The sequence below is a fragment of the Vigna umbellata genome, chromosome 1, assembly GCF_029865625.1.
Source record: "Vigna umbellata cultivar VRB3 chromosome 1, Vumbellata_1.0, whole genome shotgun sequence".
NCBI classification, from domain to species: Eukaryota; Viridiplantae; Streptophyta; class Magnoliopsida; order Fabales; family Fabaceae; genus Vigna; species Vigna umbellata.
The window spans coordinates 102695863-102715529 of NC_142165.1; the positions used below are offsets into that span (position 1 = coordinate 102695863).

Genomic DNA, 19667 nt, shown 5'->3' on the forward strand with positions numbered 1-19667 from the left:
TTCTGTCAGAAGAAGTGTTTTTGTCGCTCTGTCACGTCTTTTAAAGCCACTTAAATTCATTAATTCGCTCAGTGCACATGTACTGGTGCCCTATGCGAATTTTCTTAACTGATGCACTTTAACTGATGTTATTCGCTCAGCGCACAGGTACTGGTGCGCTATGCGAATTTCCTTCTTCTGGCAGTGCGAATTTTGGCTTTCGCTTTGCGAAAATTGGCTGACAGAGCCTAAATTGTTATATAAAAGAGTACCGTGATATTGCAAAATATCTTCCGAAATATATGTTTTCAGAGTGAAGCTTTCTGTTGCATCCTTCTTCCGAAAGAAGTGGATTCATGTGGCTGCAACCTTTCGTAGTCAAAACCACTCCCGCAAGGTTTGGGATTAAACCGTGAAGAGAGTTTCGCAAGATACGGGATTTTCCCGTTGGTTTTGGGCCTTGGGCCAACTTCGGTTATTTTCTTCTCTATAAATAGAGTTGCTGCTTTCATTCTCGTATCATCAAAACCGAGTGTTCTCTTTCTCTCTGATTATTGAGCTTGCTCTCATTCCTTTTTCATAGATTTTCGTTAGTTTCTTTTTTAGTTCCTTTTCTTCTCTTATTCTGGGTTTCATTATTTCTCTTTAAGAGATCCTTGTTAGTTCTGAGATCCTCAGAAATTCTGAGAAGTTCCTGTTGTATCGTGGGGCTTGCGCAATACACCGCGGATAAGTCTTTAAGGACAGTATATTGTTTGAGATCTTTATTCTACTATTGTCAGCTTTTACAACATAAATAATACACCATTTTCTGTACAATATTTTGCATAACAATTTACTACTTATTACAACTTTTCAATGAGATGCTCTTTGTAGTATAGTTAGAATTATTTCATTCCCATGGCAGATACAAGGACAAGAGGAAGCAAAGAAGTTGCAGTAGTATCTTTATGGTAAAACTTTTCTATTGACAAATCAGACTAGTGTTATTTGCTTTTAGGATATAAGATAACAATGACTCACTAATACGCCTTCCACTATATTTTAATGTTGAAATAATAATACAAATCTAGCTAGTAATGCTGGTAAAGTATTTATCTTGACTATCTAGTCATAATCTACTAAATTTGAAGCGCGTCATGAAGTTATCACATTATACTTATTATAGTTTTCACTTTATACCAAGTTAGTAATTTTTTTATTAATTATTATAAATTTTTTTATCTTTCTTATTTTTTTAGTCATGTTTTATGTAAGTTATATTATTAAGTTTTATTTTAGTTTATAAGAGTTTTATTATGTCACATTATTTTTAAAATTTAAATATATTTATATGCTTTTTATATTTTTATATTTATATACTTTAACATGTATAACATATTATTTATTTATTTATATAATCAGAGACTTATTTAACATTCTTAATGTTATTTTAAGGTTTTTTAAGATTCATGTATTTGAATGAAAATTTCTTCCATTATTTATTTATTAAAAAATTATTTTGTATTTACTTAGACAACTCAGTTTGTCTCTTTTATCATTTTCTGATTATTTAATAAATAAACGCTTTTGATTCTCAGCTATTGTCATGAATCATCCTCAACTAATAGCTATTAATTATCATTAACGTCAAAATTATGGACTACATAACTGCATCAATTTAAATTTTTACTTTCTTTTGATTGTAAGCACTTAATTATTTTAAAGCTTAATAATCCTAAACCTTCGGATTGTTCCTATAAACTTTTAATATTATAAAGTCAACAATGACTGTTAACATTGGGCATTGTAGAACTTTCATTACTATAGGTATTGTTTATAACACATTTATTTCAAAATTAATACACATTATCTTGTAATAGGAAATAGATGGACATATGTATTGAATTATACTTTAAGAATACAAACATCTCATTCACATTTCTTGATTTGTTTTGTCACACACATTTCCCTTCTTTCTGGATATATCTACTTGCACAAAGGTGCATGCAATATTTTTCTATTTTAGAATTGTTTATACAACTAATTTTTATAAATAACTATATGACCGCTTTATTTTAATAAAATATTAAAATATATAATTAAGCGAGTCCACAAATAAACTAATAAAAGATCATTTAGATTTTAAATTGATTGCATGATAGATATTTTTTTTACTAGGATTGCTCACCAAGGAAAGACATGAGAAGTACCAGACAAGACAAGCCAATCGAAACATGAAGCATCGAATTAACCATCTATGTAAAAGTAAAAAGTTCTGCTAATGAAAAAAAAAGCACAGTTAACTTTAGTTTTACACCTTAAAAGAAAAATGATTTTTTGAGATTATCATAACTACTATTTGAGAGTCTATTATAAGAGTAAAATGATTTTAATAAAAACAAATTTTTGTATTTGTATAAAATAAAGATTGCACTATAGAATAAATGTAGATAGTAAATAAAAGAGTTGACAAAGAAAGAAAAATGTGATCATATAGATTGTTTTATATTGAAATGTGTATTTTACTCCCAACTATCCTTCATTATTCAAAGAACTTTTTTGTGCTTATATATGGATAACAAACAACATATGACCAATAACTAAAGAACCCAATTTGGACATTGATTTGTGCCTCTTGAGTTTATGAGAAATCCTTATGCAAGTTGGATACCATATAAGAAAATTATTAAGAAAAAGAAAACCATTGTGGGAATGATCAAAGCTCTTCCTCACCTATAATCGGCCATGAGCTGGCCACATACAGAAAAATATCATTAATATAAAATGAAATTACTGTAATGGGCAAAACACCGTAGTCAACAACAAAACAGCCTTTCATCCTCCACTACGAGAGTGGCCATAATGGGAAGCTATTTCATTGGCACTTGTCCTCAAACATGTGATGTGCAAGACGCAGAAGATATGTCAACCACAAGCTTTTCTCCATCGAAATCGAGAATGCCACGCCATCTTTCCCACTTTCTGGCCTCAAAGATAAAATAATCTATTCACTTGTTCACACTATCATAGCCACTCTACAAAGTAAGCACTCACCAAGCCAACACACTCACCAATTATTTATAAATACTTCACAATCCTTCAAGGCCTCTTCACCATGGTGTTGTAGAATATATATAGCAAGAGACATTACAGCCATCACCTGCAAAGTTTCTTGCTATAATAGTTTCTTCACCTACTTTTCTTCGTTGTTACTTTTGCAAACTACATTACGAAAAAATGGCCGCATCTCGGTCGTCTTGTCTGCTTGCACTGCTACTTTTTGTGTCAGCTATTGCATCAGAGAGCAGAGCGGTAAGGAAGGACTTGGGCCTTGACCTTGGTGGGTTGGGGGTTGGACTTGGAGTAGGGTTGGGTCTGGGAATAGGAGGTGGTAGTGGCTCTGGAGCTGGAGCTGGAGCAGGGTCCGGTTCTGGCTCCGGTTCCAGCTCTTCCTCAAGTTCGGCATCTTCATCTTCTAGTTCTGGCTCTGGTGGCTCCGGAGCTGGCTCCGAAGCTGGTTCTTATGCAGGCTCTCGGGCTGGATCAGGATCTGGTGGAAGGGGAGGTGGCGGCGGCGGAGGCGGTGGGGGAGGTGGCGGTGGCGGTGGCGGCTCGGGATATGGTCATGGTGAGGGTTATGGCCATGGGGAGGGTCACGGGCAAGGCGGTGGTGATTAAGGAATTAGTGGTTTACTGAAATGAAAGAAGACAGGTGTTAAGTGTTTCTAGTTTGTGTAATAGATAAGTAGTGTGTGATCTCTACGTAGTTTGTACCAATATGGTAAGCATGCATGTATACCTAAGGTGGTCGACACCATCATCCTATGTGTTTCTAATAAAAAGTGAATTAATTTCAGTTTGAAATTGTTTTGTTACTCCAATTATCTCTTCCATTTCTACTTGTAATATGTTACTTCTAATTAATTGCTTCCTTGACTCAAATGTTAATTATTATTTGCCTGTTGGAAAGTACTATTGATGTATTTATCTGATTCATTGTTATGGATGATAATTCATAGAAGCAATGGCTTCAACGCTAATTTTTGAGAACCTTCAAAATCTATGTATTTTATTAGTTATTAATATAATAAAAAATGAATATGTAATTTAATTTAATTATATTACAAAAGAAATAACATGTATCCGATAAATTGTTTTTTTTTTAAATTATTAAATTTATGAATAGTTAAATCAAAATTAAAACTTTTATCTACTTTTTTAATGTAAATAATCATATTGTATGTAATAAATTTATTTTTCGTTTTATTTTGCAATTTTGTTTGATAAATTATTAAAAAAAATCTATTCAAATCCATTTTTTATTCTTATCCAAGATTACCATAATTCAAACATGATAATTTTTTTAAATTTGAATGACAAAGAACATCCAAAATAAAATAGTAAAGTTGAAAGTTTAAACAGTTTTCTCTTAAATATTATATTGGAAACTTAATAATAAAACTATTAACTAATAGCAAGTAAGCAAGTAAGTAAAAAAGTTGTTATCATCTTTGTTCACGAGTTTCAAATTCAGTACTCAATTGAGTTTTATCTCTAAAAAAACTAATTTCTTAATACTTTTTTTCTTACCCAATACACAAGTTCACAATTTGTTTAATAATAAGATATTAAGATATTTAATCAAAAACATAAATTAAATACAAATTAGTAAAAACAAATGAAAGATGCTTTTATAAAGAAAGAAATTATCAATTCATATTTGTTGTATAATTATCTAATTCTATATCATTTTAATGTATTTTAATTAATTTTTATTTTAAATTCAAATTCAGAAATTTAAATTTTAAGTTCAATTCAATTTACTTGAATGAAATATGAATTAAATATAAATTAGATATTTTTTAGATTTTGAAATGTAAGATATGACTAGGTTGGGATAAGTCAAACTTATTAAAGGAAATATTAATTATTTAATTCTTACATAAAAGTGTCAAATCATAATCAAATTATGATAGTTAGATTATTACACTAAATAGAAAAATTATCTACAACCTATCAAGTATAATTTTAGTCTTTCAAATCACTATGTTCTTATGTCATTATATCTCACCTCCCTAGACTAACAATATAGTTAAGAGATAAATTAAGAATAGACTAAGACATTCTTGAAAATGAAATATATAAAAACTTTAGCAAAATTTTGGTAGCATAATAATTGTATTTCTAACCTCTCTTTTTTTAATAGTCAAAATCACAATACAATATATACATTTCCATCTAAATGTATGTATGATATTAAATTATATGTGTTGGATAACTATTCTAATGTTTATACATTTAACACTTCAAATATTATATAAGGTTATTGTTCAAAACATAACATAAATATAGACAATTAAAATAAAAAATAGTAATCAACAAAGAAAAAATAATTATTATTTCACAAGTAAAACAATAAACTTTGTTTTATTCATAACTTTTTCTTTAAAACTTCAGATGAGTGATCTTTTAATCTCAGCCTAGGTTTTTATTTTCAATAAATTTATTTTTGAACTCAGAATTTGCAAATTATGTATGTACATATTGAAAACAAAAATAGGTAAATTGTACACTTAGAAGAAAAAAAAAAACGTAGGTAAAGATTGAAGTTGAATTCTTTATCTTAATACAATAAATGATACTCTATGATTGAAACATAGAACTCTATATAATATATTCTCCTATTTAAGTAACAAACTTTGAAAAACAAAAAATCATATTTTATAGAATAAGACTTATGAAAAAATACGAAGGAAAATCTGAAAGAAGAAAAAAAAGAAGAGAAAAAAAAAACCTTAACTTAAGTTTTTATTTCTTTATCTTTAGTTGTGAAAATTTGTGAGAAAAATGTGAAAGACTAGATATGTTGTTATATTTATAGACAAAGTTTTATAAAGACAAAGATAATATTTAAAGGAAATATGTCTTTAATCTTAATAATTGCATGTTATCATTGGAAAGAAAAAATAACAATACATTTTATCTTGTTGTTTACATTAAATTTATCATGACAAAAGGTTAACAAAAATCTTCTCACATTTTTTTATCAAAGGTGTAGAAAATTTGTGAGAGAAATGAATGGGCTTGACTTATTGTTTCTATTGTTTTTAATGGGTTTGAATTTATAAACTTGTAATACACAATTTTTTGTTATTTTAATCCCTTATTAAATTCAAAATAAAGTATTTCAACCAAAAACAATTTAAATTATTTTTATTACATTATAACATTATTTTTATGGGTTATTATAATTTATTTTGATTCTTATTTTTCTAAAAAATTTAAAAAAATTATAAATTTTATTATTAATGGATTTTACAACAAAATTACCGACAAAAACAAAAACTAGTAAGAACTTTAGTTCACATTCATACCGAAAATCAAATAAGAATTAAGAATAATTGTAAATTTAATAATTGTAATTTGAATGAATAATTTTCACTGAAATCTTAAAGTATTTTTAAAAATCAACATAATTAGGTGATAAACTTAATTGCTATTATAAAAAGGTAATGAAAAACTAAATTATAATTATTAAAAATATTCAAAAACTAAGTTTTAAATAATAAAAAAATATTAAATACCAGTTTACAATACTTATAAAACATACAAGGATCAATTTGTAATTTTAAGAAATTTAAAGACTTATATGCAATTATGAAAAACATTTATAGAGTTAAAAAAATACTTAATTTTGTCTTTAAAGAACCTAAATAAAATTTTAAATTAATAAAAAAGTTAAACATAAATAATAATTAATATTAATTTTCTATACTATATTAATAAAATAATAAAGTGTTACATTATGTATATTAAAGTTTGATCTAATATACATAATTCACCAATAAAAATAACAAAAGAAAATTTAAATAAATATATAAATAAATAATAGAAAAAAACGAAAGAATTTCTTTTTCATCTTACATCTTAATACAATGAACTCATAACTATATATTTATAAGACACGTCAAACCTATAATAAATATAAATATATGTACACAATTGTTCAAAACTTTATATACATAGTGTATTTAAAAGGTATGTTTATTAGAGATTTTTCTTAACCGTTACATATTTAAATTATATTTACATATTACAATTAAATTTGAGTAGATTTGTTAGTTACTATATATTTTTGTTATTATTATTATACTCGACATTTAATTATAATATTTTAATAAGGACATACACATAAGTCATTTAATATTATAAATATAAGAATAACATTCAAAGAATATTCACTTCATACTTTATATTTGATTATTTTTATACAATAGATCTTAACTTTCTTAACTTAACTTAAGGTAGATCTTCTCTTCTAAGATCCTAGTCAAACAAAAAGAACAATCAAAATAATGCTAGCATCTTGTCACCAACACTTGTATAGTTAATTTTTAAAATATATGTCAGCTTTGAAACGTCATGAGAGAAAGTCCACCTATCAAAACTTTAGTGTCACCAACACTTATTATAAATTAAATTTTATTTATATTATCATAAATATAATTTTTTCTAATTTTAAAAATGTTTAGTATTTGATCCCATGTTATATTTAATCTTATACTTATAGAACAATTTTGCACTTAAAAATAATAATATATTTTGGATGAAGTATCTTCAAGAACATTATTTAATGCAGTTTTATTTATATAAACAATTATGGATTAAAATTAATGTGAGAAACCTTTTTATAGAATAAATTGATTTATCTTAACAATAATTCACGTTATATTTTAATCATAAATAAATAAGCCTTAATATATTAATATGTTAAATGCAATGACAAAAGGATACACAATACAATACAGAAGGAAATAATTTGATGTCAAGATCAAATCAAAAGTACTATGACTAAAACATTGGTTTTCACTAGTAAAAGGAAAATGTTATTTTGTTAAATATTAAATTAATGATAGATGACAAGAATGAAGGAAACCCGGGTCTTACATGTTTTAGTTTTAGTTTGGTTGGATTATGTTTTAAGGTGTTCATGAAATTTTCTAAATTGGAGTCTTGAAGCGGATTCGTGCCGCTTCTGGCTTTGTTCCGCTGGGTGAAAAGGAGATTCGTGCAGCAGCCATAACGGTAACCCTTTTCTCTTCCTCCCTTCGATCTTTTTCTATTCCTTTCATCCATTGCCTCATTTTTTTGTTTAAATTAAATATTATGGAGTTTTCAATTTGCATCATCGGTGGTGGCAACCTTCTCGCTCCTTTATAGTTTTGCAATGAATTGTTAGTTTTTTGGTTGCTGGGCACTTGCCGATAGGATTTTTGTATTATCTTGGCATTTTGACTGGTATTTTTTTATTTATGTGAAATTGAGCAACCTATTACTGAGTTCTGAAATGTTTCTCTCAATGAAGGTAGTCCTAATCCCAAATGTTTCTTATATGATGTATAACATTTGAAAACCTAAGAAGATACTGTAAAATTAGTGGCTTCACATAGAAGAAAATTCTTATATTTTGCAATGCTTGCTCTAACCTTGAGACCATATACTAATTAAACCATCTTTGGAGGGGTGTAAGAACTCATATTTTAGGTTTGATTTTGTTCAATCGCATAGATATTCTTTTAGTGTCCCTTTTAATGGGTGAGGTGCTATTTACATTGCAGGTCCCTTGGGATAGTTGGATATTGATTTGCATTGGATTTATTAAGTTCATAATCTGATGAATGGCTGCAAGGGGCAAGGCTCCACCAACATTTGAGGGACGCTCTGTGCAAGTTCCTGGGATGATGCGACGTGGTCAACTTTCTGGTTTAGGTTCTGCTGCTTCTCATCTTTCTATGGAGTCCCTGCCTCATCCTCAGATGTTGGAGAATAAACTTGCTGTTCAGGAAGCAGAAATAGAACAGCTGTTAAGGGATAACCATAGTCTGTCAAGTGGACATGTGGCCTTACGAGAGGCTCTTGTCGCAGCTGCACAGGATGTGCAAAAGTTGAAGTCACACATTAAAAGCATCCAGACGGAAAGTGACATTCAGATCAGAATTCTATTTGACAAAATTGCGAAAGGGGAGGTTGATATTAGAGCTGGTGATAGTGTGAAGAAGGATCTACAACAGGCCTATGTTGAGGCACAGACTTTGGCTGCTTCCAGGCAGGAATTGAGTGCCCAAATTCAACGAGCAAGTCAGGAACTGAAGAAGGTTAATAGTGATGTTAAGAGTATTTCAGATTTGCAGACTGAACTGGATGGATTAGTGCAGGAGCATCAGAGGTTACGGTAAATATTGAATTCCACTTTGTGGCTATTTCTACTTTCATATAAATCAGAACTGATACTAAATTCTTCAGGGTATGTAGTTAATTTTGTTAATTGTTATAGCAGGGTCTAGATTTCCCTTCTGGAAACTAATATTTTTATCTGAGCCAATGTTGTTAAATAGCCATTATTGTTTTTGGGATAACGCAATGAAGTGGCATTTTTCAGCTCCTTTGCCTTGGATAATTTGAGAAGTGGGGCCACTGTGGCATAGCCATAGTTTGGCCTTCCTCCATTACCATTGATAACCTTGATCTGTGTAGCCAATCCTTCCTCGTGCGAAAGGCTTTTATTGCTAATGATATAACGTTAAGAATGACATACACTAACATATTATAAGTCCAAGTTGCATATTTTGTACAGCCACTATCAAAATAAAAATAAAAGAAGAAAAATCATATAGAAATTTATTTATCTTGGGTTTTGCTCATGCAAGAACCCAAATGCTGCTGACAAGAATTATTCCTTTCATTTCACTATGAAAGTCTGTTTAGTTTGAGAAAATATCTTCTGTATCGGTTTTTATTTGTTTTCACAATATAATTGCAAAAATGGCACTTTATTTACATAATGTTTCTTGTTTTCACTTTTTCTGTGCAAATATTTGAAAATACGATGACACTTGTAAATACTTATGATTACAAGAAACAAAAATAGAGAATGTTTCCCAAGTCAAGCAAGGCATAATCTTCGTAGTATCTGATTGCTTTCATGATATGAGATGTTCTTTGAAGTGGGTATTGGGAGTGACATTATAGAGGAGTCTTCTGTTGATATTGTCATATTTAAGGTGAGGCTGTCATACAACGGAATGAAAATTAGTTAAAAAATTGTATGGTGGATTCCCCAACAGTGAGTATTTACTGAAGTGTATTCACATTTATCAAATCAAGCTTTAAGTCAGGATTTGCTATGCATGGGTGCTATTGTATACCTAAATTCATAAATATTGGGCATTCCTGCACATCTTGGTGCATATTTTCATTTTTGCAGTTTGTTTCTCTGTATTTTGTAACTTATCTATTAATTCCTATAATCCGGTTGGGTGACAGTGGCACCTTTGAATATGAAAAGAAGAAAAACATAGAGCTAGTGGATTACATGAAAGCAAAAGAGAAGAATCTAATAGCAATGGCAAGAGAAGTAGAAATGTTACGAGCTGAGATTTTGAATGCCGAGAAAAGAGTACATGGTAACTTTCTTGCTTCATTGTGTTGTAGTCTGTTCATGCGATATTTTGTACATATATGTTTCTAATGCATTCTTACTGTGTAAACAGCACCTGATCTGTTTAGGGCTTCCACCCCTGGACAAAGCAGTGGTCCATTTGTTGATGCTTATGGGAGAACTCATAGTCAGATGGCTTCTGGCCAAGGAGCAGAGGGTGTGGTACCAATTGGTGATAGCAATGGAGTAGCAGCTGTCAATAGTTCTGGTGTTAGTGGTGGTCTTTGGTCAAGTCCATATGATCCCTCAGTTGGTCGGAGGTGAAACGGTTTTCTTTCTGTTAAATCAAATGCAGCTTGAATTGAGCTTTTGATTGTAAAGTACATGGGAACTGGTGGCTTTTTTCTATGTAAAATCTGACAGATTGGGTGGTTTTATTTTTAGGTCCTTTGCATTTGATATAATACAATTTTTTGAATCAAATCTACGAATTGGAGAGTCCAAAGGCCTGTCTCAAACAAAACTGACGGTAGAATGAATTGAAATTCTAGTCAAGCATGGCCTTTTTAATAAGCTATATGATACTATTCTGATGTTTTTAGTCTGAAGATCGCAATCCTAGTTTCGGAGTGCATATGAAACATGCTCACGTTCTACTTTCCATCCAGCATGACGAAATTGTTGCAAATCACTATTGATGGTAGCAAGGAAACTAATAAAATTTCCAAGCCCTGGCATAAAACTTGAATTTTAGATGAACAGTATATGTACAATCTTTTTATCTAATAAAGATAAATAAGAAAAAAAAGGTGTAGGATAAGATAGTTGACGTGATGAAGAGAAATACATAAGTAACTTTGCCAAAACAAATGTTATATGTAAGAGTTGAATGAGTTATATAATTCAACTTGGTTTTTGTTTGGTACTCAGTCATCTGTATTACTAAGGGTCTCAAGATCGCTGCTTCCTGAGAAGTTCAATTTTCTTCTCGTGAGTGCTGGATACTATCAGTAGCCTACCAAATATTTATCCATTGATTTCTCGTGAGTGCTGTATTTTTCACTATGCGACATTAGAAGTCGACACCACAGCCGCAGACATAAGGTTTGAGTACAGGCACATTGATCCTGGGAGGCTAATGTATCCTATACGTCTATGTACATCTTGATTGATTACTTGTTGTCGTGATCTCACACTCAAATACATATTGTGATTAAGTGTTTACTGAATTAATTACTTTAAGATCGTGATTAAGCACATTAATTAATTAAAGATTAATTTAAGTAATTAGCTACATGGACCATACTCATTTTGGTTAAAAGTTCATAAATAATACAATTTACAAGATAACAATTTATATTCATTAATGACCACATTTATTACCTACTAACGCATTTTGACTGATACGAGCTTCTTCTGCATACATAATTCGAATACAAGACGACAAGTATCCTTAAAGAGGACAAAAATCCTGAAGTTGGAAATTTTGAGTTTTAAGTGTTTGTTAGAGTTTATATATATATATATATATATATATATTTTGATCTGTAAGAACACTTCATATATTTAATAGTCAATAGTGATTTTGTCCAAAAACAATACTTACGATTAAAATGGGCTGTTTTTCGTATTTAAAGAAGGGTGTTGCTTCCTCCACCATCCCAAGTGCTCATGCACTTTTTCACTATTTTTTTTTATTCCAAAAATATTGTACACCTCTCCACTATTTTTTTTTATTCCAAAAATATTCTACATCTCCCCACTATATTCAACCATCTTTTTTTTTCTCTCTCCACATTAATGGAGCATTCACATGGCTCAGATTTAAACTTGTGATATATTGCAAAATTTTATTTACACTTTCCCTTAAATAAGTTTGATTCAATCTTATTTTCACTGTTCAATATTTTTCTTCTTCTTCAAATTACTTAATAAATGGTAAAATTTTGTTCTAAATTTCTAGAAAAATGTTTATATATATGTGTGTTTTTTTTACATTTAATATCTATAATTTTTAACATTATATTATGTTTTAACTTACCGACATGTTTGACTCAAATAACTTGAATAAAGTATTTAATTTATTAGATAGATAATATAAAAATATTATTAAATACTTAAAATATAAAAGAAAAGTTGTTTGTTAAAGATTTAGAATTTATTTAGTTCTTTCGTCATTATAAAGTTAGTATATAATAATAATAATAATATATTATTTACTATTAATATTATTATGTTTATTATTTTGTATTTGCATCTAACTTTTAAGTTTATAAAATAGAAGTAGTAGAAGCACTGATATTGAAGTTTCCTTTGAATTTTATATTTTGTAATATATCACAAGTTTAAATCTAAGCTATATGAATGCTCCATTAATGCAAAGAGAAAAAGAGAAAGATTATTGAGGATAGTGGTGAGTTGTAAGTATTTTTGGAATAAAAGAAAATAGTGAAAAAAATGTAAAGTATTTTTAGAATAAAAGAAAATAGTGGAAGATGCAGAGAAATACTTAGGGTGGTGGAGGGAGCAACACCTTTAAAAAAAATGGATGTTCCGACTCTAGTTTTCTCCATAGAACAAAAATGATGATGAAAAAATTCAGATATTTACTGAAGCAAGGGCGGATTACTTCCTGCACCCTATCATTTTCTTCAAACACCCTGTCACTTCTTCTATTCCAAATTTATTTTCCCAAACACAATAAAGAATTTTAGAAACTTTTTTCCGAAAATCAATTACCCCTATTTTTACGGAAAACATTTTCTGGAATGCTTTGATCGGGTGAGAGGCGAAATTTGATTGGAGTGCAGGAAGCTTTAGCTGTCGTGTAAATGTGGTCAAGAAAATCCTGTAATACTTTTTTCATCACAATTATAAGTATAATTACTTACATGTTGCGAGATTCATGAAGTTATTTTTTCTATTTGTATATATTTAGTGATAATTTTTTAATGATTATAATATTATATTAAAAAGTGAAATTTTTGTCCAATTCAATCTTAAAATTGTATTCCAAAATTAAATCCGTTAGAGCATAGTTTTTACTTTTACAAGATGATACAATAATTGTTTTAAAATTTTGAAAGGTGTGCTATAGAAATTGTGGAGGTTCAGAAGTAGAAACCTTTTACTGTTATGTCCATTGAATCAGAATTTCTAATTGGGTCTACTTTGGCCCCATGTGACCCGCTCGTTATCATTTATTTATTTGTGTAATTGCTCTTTTCTTTTGGTTTCATTTTTCGATCGTGTCTGACTCATGGCGGAGGTTAGTCTCTTTCCATTTTCTCCGACTCTGATTCTCATATCTGAACAACAAACTCCACCATTTTCAGTTGATTCCCATCTCCATTTTTTTTTGTTTTCTTATTTTCGCCATTTAAGAGTGCAATTTGTTATAATATTCTTCGGTGTAATCTGTTATTCGGATCTATCGAATCATTTTACCACTGAATATTTATCCATACGACAAGTAATGAATTGCTTGTTTTCTCCATTATGTGGAAAGAGATAATTTTGGATTTTACAGATTCGGGTTTCTGCTATTTAATATCCATATCGAGATTAAGATTGTAGAAGAGAAAAACGAGACTGTCCGGGGGTGCCCTTTTTGATAGATAGTTTTAGGTTAAACCAAATTGTATTGATGTTGCCTCTTTTTTTTCGTGTTTACATCTCTTAAATGTTTGTTTTTTGATTCCTAATTTTGTAGTTTTAAAATGTTTTCGTGGTCTAGGTCTTATTGTTACAAGACTGATATAGTGTCGATTCTGTGATCCGAATTCAAAATTTCAAAACCATAGGATGCAGTTGTGTAATTTGATTGACATCTACGGTTTCTGAAAAAAATTAACTGAATTCATGAAGCCAACTTCTATTGGCAGGCGCTGGAATCCAGTTATACATTCTTAAAACTGTGGGACTTAAGTAGAAAATTCCGAAACCGGAATGAACCAGTTAAGATCGAAACACCTATTTGAACATCCCAAACTGTTTAAGGATCTACTGATTAATTGAGCCATAGTTTTATTAGTTTGCTGCTTCTTGTAAATAACCATACTTCTTGATGGTGGTATGTGTATGCTTCCTTTTTAATCTTTTTTTTTTATTTTGATTCCAGAAAGAAATGTTTGCCATCTAGTGCTATTTGTTACTTATGATTGGGTTCTGTCCACATCTTTTTTTTTACATCCAAAGGCCATGCAGCCATTCAACGGCATATTTTTAGTGTTGATCGTGGCATTTTTGGCTCACTTTCTAAATTTTGATTCACTTTAATTTGCGGTATTGGACCCCCTATAGTGCAATTTACTTAAGATTCTGAATGAAGATGTGTTTTGGTCTTTGTTGTCATTCATATAAGCCATTCTTCGTTCATGAATTGAGGAGGGTGGGTATGGGTAATATATTTCAGGCACACTTATTTCATTGCTTAAACTAGAGTCCAGATACAAAATCACCCTATAGCTTTCTGCTGCACTGTATACATTTTTGTTTTGACTTTGACTTTTTTAATGCAACAGGTTTGGTATCTTCTGCAAATTTGCAGTCTTTTTAACCTTAACATAATATTTTTTTTGTTACTTCCTGCTAGATTGAACTAAAAACAGCACCAGCCGATTTTCGTTTTCCTACAACAAATCAAACCAGACATTGTTTCACCCGCTACATAGAGTTTCATAGGTGGATTTCCTGACATTGGCTATCTGGTTTCTGCGAAAGTGTTACATATAATCTTTTACTTAATATTGATTTTAATAACAGATGCTTGGCTGCAAAGGGTGATAACTCTGGTGAATGTGAGAAATTTGCTAAATACTACCGCTCCCTTTGCCCGGGTGAATGGGTAAGCAGCCTTTAGCTTATTGGGTGACTTGTAGCTGACTTTTTGTGAACTTTAATTTAAAAATTGATGTCATACCAGCAATTTTTGTGATTTGCATTGTTCAATTTTTTTTGAGATTGATCCTTAACGTCTGCAAAGTTGTAAACTGTTAGGAACTTTGATTTTGTTGGTGCGAAAGGAATAACTGAATTCCCAGTGTCAGTGTGTAGTTTCTATTTGTAATGCGTGTGGATGTGGATTCTCCTTAACTTGCGTCATTCACCAATCAATGTTTTTACAAGCTATTATAGATCATTTTAATAAAGTTGTTTTCTCTATCAATATTTTGCTTGTATATTGTATTAGTTTTGGATTTATGCTGTGTTTTTTATTTTATTTTTTGTAGTCCTTTGAAGCTCTGTAGAGTCGGTAACGTTCATTATTTTCAGTTTTTTATAGTAACTAAAACTACTAATAAATCACATTTTGTACTTATCAAAAGAAGAATAATTGATGAATTTTTTGTTTTATGTTAATGAAGGATATAGGCTTGTTCTTGAGAATACAATCTCTGATTGTGATTTCCAACAAAAAATCATCACTCGTTAGATTTGTGTCTGAAGACTGCCGATATAAGGATTACAGAATTTTTTTAGATATTGGCCACATAGACATTTGGTAGATCACATGCTTGGAAGTTTGTGATTTAACTCTTCTAAGGTGATAGGGTGTGTAAAACTATGAATGGAAGAGTGTATCCACTTTAGTCCAAGTTAAGTGTGGATATTCCCTTTATTACTTTGCATGTTTTTCTTACCCTATAGGAGTCAAATCTGGAAGACATCACACACCGTCTTAAAAACCAATTTCATGCATTCTGATTGTGAAGTGTAAATAAGAACATAGAAAGATGAATAAATATGTACATTTCTGATATGATGAATATAATTCATGTTTATTTGGTGGTTTAGTTTATGAGATATAAGTCATTCCCAGTTGCTCAAAGAGCAAAGGAAAAGTATTCCCAGTTGCTCCTGCATCCTTGCTTTAAATGTTGTGAGTTTTAAGTCAAGCTATATGCATTTCTGTATATATGTAGATTTTTCCTTTTGAAGACCCTTTTTTTCCCTTGCTAGGATTTCTTAAGTTCATACCTACATAAGTACTTTTTTGTGATTTAGCATATTAGACAGTTTTAAATTTAGCATATTTGTGTTTGAAAGTGATTTATAGCATTGGGGTTTTTTTTTTTTTTAATCTTCAAGGAAGTTGTCAGCTTCTTTCACAAATATAGTAATCAATAGCTTAGGAAAGTAGAGTAGCCGGGCAGAATTGTGAAACCATTTTGGTAGCAGCTATTGCAACTGCAATAGTGGCTTTTTCTCGTGATACAGTGATGCTACTTTGATATAAGCTCCTAAAACCCATTTTTTTCCCCTGAAACACCGTTCTGATGGTTACATTTCCAAGTCTTCCTGCATTTTCCTTTTTCATTTTTTGCTTCAGAAAACATATTCGGACTTGAAACCTTTACCATTCAAGAAAAAACTACCTCCGTTTTACCTCTGCTCCTTCACACTTGAAGGAATATTTTATGTCCACTGTTCTGTTCTTTTTTCACCGTTAAAACTTATCATCTTGCATCCCACTATTTACCTTTATCTAATTTGTTGTATTTATTTTCTGTTAATTTTACAATCATTTTTCATTTTGGGACTTAATTATTATGTTCTTATTGCTCCTAGAGTGGTGACTGTGTATGTTAACTATGACTTATTTATCTATAATTTCATTAAGGTTGAGTTTCCTTTTAGTATTTATACCTATAGTATAAATTTAGTTTGTATTATGATATTTAAAATAGTGGTCATTCCATTATAGGATTTTCAGAGCTGGCCAATATGTGAAGCAATCCGAAAATAAGAACACAGTTGCTTGAAACTAGTCTAAATGTTTTTTGCAGTGCCAACAGTCTTGTTGCATAATTTGAATTAGCGAAATTGGTTTAGTATTTTTTTTTTGTTTTTAATATCTTTCTCCAATACTCTCATATGTCAGCTTTTGAACCTATTGTGCGTACAAGTCATGAAACTTATTTGTATATGTAGGTGTTCATGTTTGTTTTAGGAAATAAGAAAGTGAATTTGCATGGTATACATTGTTGTATTCAAAATGCCCGCCTTTCAATTAATCTCTTGACATTCCCAGAATTGATAAAATATATTTTGCCCACTTCTGCATAAAACAATTTATATTTCTAATCTAGCACAAATTTAATAGATTGGTGTTGTACCGCATGAAGGTCGTTAGTTCAGAGATTCAATGATGTGTATTGGGTGAGTTTGAATTTCTCTTTTTTAATTTTGTGTGGAATATACTGTGGCAGGTTGAAAGGTGGAATGAACAGAGGGGGAATGGGACTTTTCCTGGACCACTTTGAAATCATGTTCCGCTTTGATATCCTTTTGAGGCATGAGGAGTCTTGAACATTCTGTTGATTTATTTTCTTCAGTTATAATTGTTTGAGTCATTGTGAATAAGGCAATTTGTGGATATTCATCACTTCGCAAATGGCTCTAGCCATTTGCTTTTGAAGTTGATATAATTGTTCAGGTTGTGTGCCGCTCTGTACTCTCTTTGTTCAGATCATTAATAATCAGTAAACTCTATCCTAACAATGGATTATCTTCCTCTAAAAGTGAGAAAGTGTAAAAAGTGTGAAAGAATACACATTCATCATTTAACCGTACGCATTTTTTTTATTAGGTATCCTATTACAGTCCTCTTCACTTGGGGAAAAATAACTTTAAAGCAAAAAAAGGAACTGGAATGTAAGTTTTCAAAAACTAACGAGTCTGACGATATTGGGAAGTGAATGCGTAGACATTTATGTTTTGAATAAAAATTTTCACCGTGGATTTGGTACGACTTCAGATCTTGATCGACTTAGGGTACGTTTGGTTAAAAAAATTGAAAGGAATGTGAGATGTTTGGTGGATGTTCAGAAATTGTATTTAATAACAAAAATTGCTTGGCAAAGAAAGGTAATTTGGTCACTTTGACCTCGTCAACCAGTTTTCTTTCAGTTTCCTCTCAGGAGTGATGAATTTCACATATGATGGTACCACTTGATTATTTGATCCTTTCTTCTGTCTAAGTTGGACAAGAAAGAATAATTTTGTCATGTTTCTTAAATCTGACTCTGTTTTTCATCAAGTTTCTGTCGTTTCAAAACAATGGCTTCATGTAAAAGTGTAAGACAATTTTAGTTTGAAGCGTGAAAAATCTCAATCACTGTACTACACATCACTTTCTATCCTTCTTTATTAACGTGATATTATCAATTATAGGCTGAGATGTTGCAGGACCCTGGTTGGAGAAGTCTCATATCTATAAAGTAGAGATTCAAATCTCCCATCAATCTGGCCTATTTTTATGCATATTCATATTTTTATCTGTGTTTTTAGTAATGAAAATCTAACTACAGATTTAACAGAAATGAACATTTTGATGTACTTTCGAAAATTTATTAAAATTTTATTATTCATCTCATGTAATAAAAATATATGGTTTGCAATGAAACTAATGTATATCTCTGTAATATTTTCTTTTCTGAATGAATTAAACATATGTGAAGAGGCTTATAATAATTCACATTACTTAGTCAACCAATTTAATTATACCTTTTAATACTTTTTAGATGATACATTAATATAAAAGGATCTCATTTATTGTTAGCTCGAGATAATAAAATGTCGAGAGAAACCTTAGTGATGGAAGTATGAACATTTTGTGTGTGTATGTGTGTTAACATAAGGAATTCAAGTATTAAGAACATTTAAAGCCAATTATTAAGTCGGTTTCATGATGCTAAATAAAACATTTGGACTTGTTAAGAGGAGTGCATAGAAAATGTTGGCGTGCCCAAATCAAATTTGTAATCTAAGGTGTTGAGATAAGGATATATTCCTAATATGTAATGAAAGAGACAGTTTCAATATTCTAAGATAAACATTAGCTTACATGTTCTTATGGCTTCCGATTACCAAATGAGCTATATTGCATAGGTCTTTCCCACATTAATATTTTTTAATAGGTCATTTACTTATTTATCAATTTTCTATGTAAGCTAAAAATACTACGACTTATTGTTATTATAAGATTTTATTGGTTTATGGTATTTCTATATCCTAAAGCAAAAATATAGTAAGATAAGCTAAATAAAATATAATTTATGTGATAGAAACGCTATGAATATGTGATAATTTATTTATCCTATTTAGAAGAAACGCTATGAATAGAAAAATGTTTTATCAATGATAAATGGTTATATATATACTACATTCAATAAAATAAATGATAGTTTGTTGGGATTTGTTAAAATCATATTTGCTTAATCTAATTGATATATTGCTTTCAACGAAATTACATAAGTTTTTAATA

General features: G+C 30.0%; 3 protein-coding genes across 3 annotated transcripts; all 3 read left to right on the top strand.

Annotated features, from left to right (window-relative positions):
- The first annotated feature begins 2866 nt into the window (after positions 1 to 2866).
- LOC148207009 (uncharacterized) lies at positions 2867 to 3825 on the top strand. The gene has a single exon (XM_088115633.1). It carries the CDS (start codon positions 3199 to 3201, stop codon positions 3637 to 3639), a length of 441 nt encoding a protein of 146 aa, XP_087971759.1. The 5' UTR covers positions 2867 to 3198; the 3' UTR covers positions 3640 to 3825.
- A 4056-nt stretch (positions 3826 to 7881) lies between these two features.
- On the top strand, positions 7882 to 10904 carry LOC124846972 (protein FLX-like 4). Its single transcript, XM_088105266.1, has 4 exons — positions 7882 to 8046; positions 8580 to 9193; positions 10285 to 10424; positions 10512 to 10904. The coding sequence occupies exons 2-4, from the start codon at positions 8640 to 8642 to the stop codon at positions 10721 to 10723; spliced, it is 906 nt and encodes a 301-aa protein (XP_087961392.1). The 5' UTR covers positions 7882 to 8046; positions 8580 to 8639; the 3' UTR covers positions 10724 to 10904.
- Positions 10905 to 13568: 2664 nt separating this feature from the next.
- On the top strand, positions 13569 to 17855 carry LOC124846973 (cytochrome c oxidase subunit 6b-2). The gene is made up of 4 exons (XM_088105267.1): positions 13569 to 13667; positions 14994 to 15082; positions 15164 to 15245; positions 17611 to 17855. Exons 1-4 carry the CDS (start codon positions 13659 to 13661, stop codon positions 17662 to 17664), a joined length of 234 nt encoding a protein of 77 aa, XP_087961393.1. The 5' UTR covers positions 13569 to 13658; the 3' UTR covers positions 17665 to 17855.
- The last annotated feature ends 1812 nt before the right edge of the window (positions 17856 to 19667 follow it).

Excerpts from the sequence above, each read along its gene's own strand:
- LOC148207009 (XM_088115633.1), top strand. The coding sequence starts at position 3,199 with ATGGCCGCATCTCGGTCGTCTTGTCTGCTTGCACTGCTACTTTTTGTG.
- LOC124846972 (XM_088105266.1), top strand. The coding sequence starts at position 8,640 with ATGGCTGCAAGGGGCAAGGCTCCACCAACATTTGAGGGACGCTCTGTG. Across the intron at positions 9,194-10,284 it reads CAGGAGCATCAGAGGTTACG|TGGCACCTTTGAATATGAAA; the intron begins GTAAATATTGAA and ends GTTGGGTGACAG. Across the intron at positions 10,425-10,511 it reads TGCCGAGAAAAGAGTACATG|CACCTGATCTGTTTAGGGCT; the intron begins GTAACTTTCTTG and ends CTGTGTAAACAG.
- LOC124846973 (XM_088105267.1), top strand. Across the intron at positions 15,083-15,163 it reads CGCTACATAGAGTTTCATAG|ATGCTTGGCTGCAAAGGGTG; the intron begins GTGGATTTCCTG and ends TTTTAATAACAG. Across the intron at positions 15,246-17,610 it reads CCCTTTGCCCGGGTGAATGG|GTTGAAAGGTGGAATGAACA; the intron begins GTAAGCAGCCTT and ends ATACTGTGGCAG.